At 43.5% G+C, this 6,007-nt stretch overlaps 1 protein-coding gene across 1 annotated transcript in view; it reads left to right on the top strand.

Moving 5' to 3' along the window:
* CDC42BPA (CDC42 binding protein kinase alpha (DMPK-like)) overlaps nt 1-5,638 on the top strand; it is a 314,354-nt gene extending 308,716 nt beyond the window's left edge. Inside the window, exons 34-35 of the mRNA XM_011948976.1 lie at nt 3,389-3,546; nt 3,967-5,638. Of these exons, the coding sequence (XP_011804366.1) occupies nt 3,389-3,546; nt 3,967-4,098 (290 nt within the window). The 3' untranslated portion in view covers nt 4,099-5,638. The remainder of the gene's footprint in view (nt 1-3,388; nt 3,547-3,966) is intronic.
* The last annotated feature ends 369 nt before the right edge of the window (nt 5,639-6,007 follow it).

Here is a 6,007-nt window from a genome sequence, read left to right as displayed (position 1 = left end):
TCTTGGCTATACAGGCTATTTTTGGGTTCCATATGAAATTTAAAGTAGTTTTTTCTAATTCTGTGAAGAAAGTCATTGGCAGCTTGATGGGGATAGCATTGAATCTGTAAATTACTTTGTGCATTATGGCCATTTTCATGATATTCATTCTTCCTATCCATGAGCATGGTATGTTCTTCCATTTGTTCGTGTCCTCTTTTATTTCACTGAGCAGTGGTTTGTAGTTCTCCTTGAAGAAGTCCTTCACATCCCTCGTAAATTGTATTCCTAGGTATTTTATTCTCTTTGTAGCAATTGTAATGGGAGTTCACTCATGATTTGGCTGTCTGTATTATTGGTGTGTAGGAGTGCATGTGATTTCTGCACACTGATTCAAGCAGACCTAATAGACACCTACAGAACTCTCCACCTCGAATCAACAGAATATACATTCTTCTCAGCACCACATCACACTTATTCTAAAATTGACCACATAATTGTAAGTAAAACACTCCTCACCAAATGCAAAAGAACGGAAATTATAGCAGTGTCTCAGACCACAGTGCAATCAAATTAGAACTCAGGATTAAGAAACTCACTCAAAACCACACAACTACATGGAAACTGAACAACCTGCTCCTGAATGATTACTGGGTAAATAATGAAATGAAAGCAGAAATAAGTTCTTTAAAACCAATGAGAACAAAGGTACATGTACCAGAATCTCTGGGACAGAGCTAAAGCAGTGTATAGAGGGAAATTTATAGCACTAAATGCCCACAGGAGAAAGCGGGAAAGATCTAAAATCAACACCCTAACATCCCAATTTAAAGAACTAGAGAAGCAAGAGCAAACAAATTCAAAAGCTAGCAGAAGACAAGAAATAACTAAGATCAGAGCAGAACTGAAGGAGATAGAGACATCTATCTTTTTTGAAGGGAAAAACCTTTCAAAAAATCAATGATTCCAGGAGCTGTTTTTTTGAAAAGATTAACCAAATAGGCCGCTAGCCAGACTAATAAGAGAGAGGAATCAAACAGACACAATTTTAAAAATGATAAAGGGGAGATCACCACTGATCCCACAGAAATACAAACTATCATCAGAGAATACTATAAACATCTCTACACAAATAAAATAGAAAATCTAGAAGAAATTGATAAATTCCTGGACACATACACCCTCCCAAGACTAAACCAGGAAGAAGTCGAATCCCGAATAGACCAATAACAGGCTCTGAAATTGAGGCAGTAATTAATAGCCTACCAGCCAAAAAAAAAAGCTCAGGACCAGGCAGATTCACAGCCGAATTCTACAACAGGTACAAAGAGGGGCTGGTACCATTCCTTCTGAAACTATTCCAAACAATAGAAAAAGAGGGAATCCTCCCTAACTCATTTTATGAGGCTAGCATCATCCTGATACCAAAAGCTGGCAGAGACACAACAAAAAAAGAAAATTTCAGGCCAATATCCCTGATGAACATTGATGCAAAAATCCTCAATAAAATACTAGCAAACTGAATCCAGCAGCACATCAAAAAGCTTATCCACAACGATCAATTCGGCTTCATCCCTGAGATGCAAGGCTGGTTCCACATACGCAAGTCAATAAACATAATCCATCATGTAAACAGAACCAGTGAAAAAAACCACACGATTATCTCAATAGATGTAGAAAAGGCCTTTGATAAAATTCAACACCCTTCATGCTAAAAACTCAATAAACTAGGTATCGATGGAACGTATCTCAAAATAATAAGAGCTATTTATGACAAACCCACAGCCAATATCATACTGAATGGGCAAAAGCTGAAAGCATTCCCTTTGAAAACTGGCACAAGACAAGGATGCCCTCTCTCATCATTCCTATTCAACATAGTATTGGAAGTTCTGGCCAGGGCAATCAGAGAAGAGAAAGAAATAAAGGGTATTCAGATAGGAAGAAAGGAAGCCAAATTGTCTCTGTCTGCAGATGACATGATTGTGTATTTAGAAAACCCGTTCATCTCAGTCCAAAAATCTCCTTAAGCTGACCAGCAACTTCAGCAAAGTCTCAGGATACAAAATCAATGTGCAAAAATCACAGGAGAACCTTTAAAGTTAAATCAGAAACTCTGCTGTAATTGTTCTGGGATAGGGCTGGGCATTGGTGTTTGTAAAGCTCCATCATACGCTAAGCAGTATTGCTTATCTGTGTTACCAGTGTTGCTGATCTGCAGTCAGTCAGTTACATTATTGAGGAAATGCCAACGAGCCTGTGACTGCAGCCTAGGTAGGGGCTTCGCAAAGAAGCTGAGGCAGGGAGGTGGAAGGGGGATTACCAAGGACAGAGTTCGCCCAGGCAGGCTCTTGTTCAGTTTATTTATGAACACTTGTGTATTTTGGTGGTCATTAGATAAATGTGCTACTTTAAACTATCATGTTTTGACATTTTCACTGAATTCTTAATGTAAAAAACACTTGAGACATCTTAAACCAGCAAAAAGTTGAAACAAGCACAGCCTGTACCGTAGAGTTGTGCTGAAATGTCAACACAGTTTTTTGGACCAATAATCCTAATACAGAAACTCAGCACGATTAAGGCATGTTTAAGCAAAAACCTTGTAATAGTAAGGAATGCTAAGAGCTTTAAATAGGTATTGACAGTAGCCCCGAGATTCCCAGGGTGTTTTGCCTCTTCACTTCTCTTCCTGTGAATGCTGCTGGTCCACTGTTTCGTACCCCAACTTTGAGAACACAGTAGAGAGTGGCTTTGAAGAAAACCTCATTTTTATTTTATATCTCAGGCTCTTTGCCCTGTGAAGTAAAAGTACTTTTATGTTTTCTTTGTGGTTTTATGAAAATTGTCTAGAAGATAAGCGATATTTCTGCATTGGGTGGCATGGCCTCTCTCTGGGGATGGTTCAACCCAGCTTCCTCCTTTAGCACATCTGTTTTGAGCCTGCCGTGTGCCATGTCCTGTGCTAGGCCCTGGAGAGGCAAAGACACCTCATCTATTAGGAGAATGGCAGGCACATGATGATAACATGACTTCACAAATGCCACGAAAGATGCCTGGGAGCTGTCAGTGACTGGGAAAGACTTGCGAGGCAGTACCAGGCAGGTGGAGACTTGACGGATTCCAGGGAATTGTTAGCAAGTGGGGCATTTGGGCAGATGGCACAGCCTAGAGAGTGCTGCTCACTCACCGGGAGTCCCCGTGGCTGGGGTGGACAGGAACAGCGAGTGAGATTGCTGGATTCAGGGTTGAGCTCAGGGCAAAGGTACTACAGTTGGACTTAATGTGCTTCAGGGGAGGAGGGGTCTGGGGCCTACACAGGATGGCCTGTCAGCTCAGCAGTCTGTGTGCTTTCTAGAGTATTGTCCCCTCTGCATATGTAAAATTTTGCCTGCATGATGTACTGTAGGGTCATCCGCACAGAATGGCAGCGCATTAAAGAGGGAATTCTCTGGAGGAAGCTACAGTGCCAAGCGGCAGCCCATGCCCTCCCCATCAGAGGGCTCTTTGTCCTCCGGAGGCATGGACCAAGGAAGTGATGCCCCGGCGAGGGACTTTGACGGAGAGGTGAGTGGGCAGGGTTCCGGAGATGTCATGTATCAAAAAGACTAGGGCGTCTTTCCAAGCAGTCCCACCACCTTGGGATTGGCCTCAACTGCAGCAGGGGTCGGGGCCAGGGGCCAGCATTCACTCTTGGCCAGTGGGCAACTAGGCCAGTCACTTGGGTTGCAAACTGCAATTTTCCCAGAGGCATTCAGACTTCTGGCTTTTGTGTGAAAATACCATCATCTGTAAAGGCCTACAGAAAGGACGGAGCATGCATGTTCTGTGTCTCTTCCTCAGCTCATAGAAGGGGCTTTATACCAACAGCGAGGAAGCCCCATGGGGTTATTTGGTCAGGGTGGCTGGAGGGGGCAGTGGTAATCTCAGCCCCTTCTTCCTCCCTTTCTCCCCCGGCTTCTCATTGTTTTACTTTGGGCCTTACAGGACTCTGACTCTCCGAGGCATTCCACAGCTTCCAACAGTTCCAACCTAAGCAGCCCCCCAAGCCCAGTTTCACCCCGAAAGACCAAGAGCCTCTCCCTGGAGAGCACTGACCGCGGGAGCTGGGACCCGTGAGCTGCCTCAGCACTGAGACCTCTCGCTCTCCGCTCCCTGCCACTCGCCTCTTCTCACTTCCATCTCTTCCCTCCACCTCAGCCTGAAAGCCACCAGGGGCTGGCAGCAGTAGCAGGACAAGGATTCAGGAGTTCTGACGACATGACTCTCAAATCCACGCCCCTAGCCTAACAGCAACAACAAAGACAGACTTTCCATAGCAGCTTAGATTAACATTGATTTCATTCCATGCACTTAGAGTTGCTTTCAGTAACATTTTGCCCCTACTCCCAAAGGTAGTTTAAATAGATTACACATATGTAAGTGATAAGAATAAGATTAGACAGATTTTACTTTCACAATAGAGTCTCATTATAGTCCTAAAATAGCTCATGGGATTCTCCGCATCCAGAAGGGAGAATCCGTCCCTGGAGTGGCTCACTAAGCTCTTAATCGGCAACCACAGTAAGTGTCAACCTGATTGTTGCCAGGAAGTCCTTATGAATTAAAACAATGCATATTTTACTACAATATAGAGTTTAAATGAATACATAAATGTAGAAGTACTGAAAGTATATATTTAAAAGGAGCCTCTTATATTCAACAAAAGATGGATGCATATATAAGAGAGATGATTTAATTTAAAGAAATACGTTGTTTCTTGTCTGTTTCCCAGCTAAGTAATGTAAAGGGTGGAAAGGCCTCAAGCTCACATTTTTAGAGGCAGAGCGAGAGAAATCAGAGTTCCCTTTATTGCCCTGTCCTCAAACTGATCGTAGGCTCCAGTCACCCGGGGAGCTTTGGAAAACATTTGCAGAGCCTGGTTTTGCTGGTCTGGAGTGTGCCCTGGCACCAGAGCTTTAACATCTGAAGCCACGTCAGCAGCAGCAGCAGAAGGCTAACTCATCTCCACCCAAGGTGTTTCTTTTCCTAGTGGTAGAATTTGAACACTTCTCACTTTTTATTGTATTTTTATCTTCTGCAGATAAATGTAGAAATATATGATTCTGTCACCTCTGATCCCTTCCATCTGAAAGGGTGCAAGGAGTGTTGTAGCTTCTGAAGGTCCAGAAAATAGTTTCTAAAAATGCTTTTATTCCTGGTCTCATCCTGTCCCTCCCAAGTCACAGTGAGGTGTCTGTCCCAGGGCTGGAGACGGTTCCCAAGGAGGAGTCTGTTTTGTTGAGGGTGGGCATGAACTTCTCTTCAGATAAGCCTGGGAAAGGAAGAAAAAAAGGCTTTCATTACCAAATAATGTAAAACCTCAAAAGCAAGGGCTTGAACAGCCTTAACCAAATATTATTCCCATAGCCAGTGGAAAATGGACATGACAACCCCAGTGCACAGGCCAGAGTGAGCCCAGCACGGCGCTCGGACTGGCTTCCTCTCTCAGGTGCTGGATTGTGGGGTTAGTGGCATTTTCAGCTGGATGCCTCCTGTTGTAGTTGCCATAAGGAAATGAGATGCAGAATCAGAATGATCTATTTCTACAGAGTCATTTCACCAGTTAAGCACATGAGTAGAGAAGGAGATAAAAATAAAAATATCTCATGGAAGGAAAGAGATTTTGCCTCTCTTTTACTTTTCGCCTAAGTTTCTCTGAGAGAGACAGGATTCTCTCTTTAAAATTCAGTGAAAATGAAGAAAGTTTTCCTGCAGTTGCTAACCTGAGTTGCAGTGTTTAAGGCCGTCATTTCACTGCTGCTGTCTGTGACTCCACCTCTGTGTCACTGGCAGTAGCCCATGCTGGCCTGTGGCATGTGCAGGGAGCTGAAGCTGTTTCCAGGTGATGCTGCTATGTGGAGAAGGTTCTGAGATGCAGTGAGGGAAGAAAGGATCCTGCTAGGGATTCCACTGCAAGCACCTATAATTGGGAATTTTCATATAACAGCTTTGACATTTAAACATTCTGAGTTTGGTGCCGGCTCAG

This window comes from Colobus angolensis, unplaced genomic scaffold (genome assembly GCF_000951035.1).
Source record: "Colobus angolensis palliatus isolate OR3802 unplaced genomic scaffold, Cang.pa_1.0 Scaffold288, whole genome shotgun sequence".
Lineage (NCBI taxonomy): Eukaryota > Metazoa > Chordata > Mammalia > Primates > Cercopithecidae > Colobus > Colobus angolensis.
Note: the sequence above shows the minus strand (reverse complement) of the source record. Positions and strands in the feature narration are given on the sequence as shown.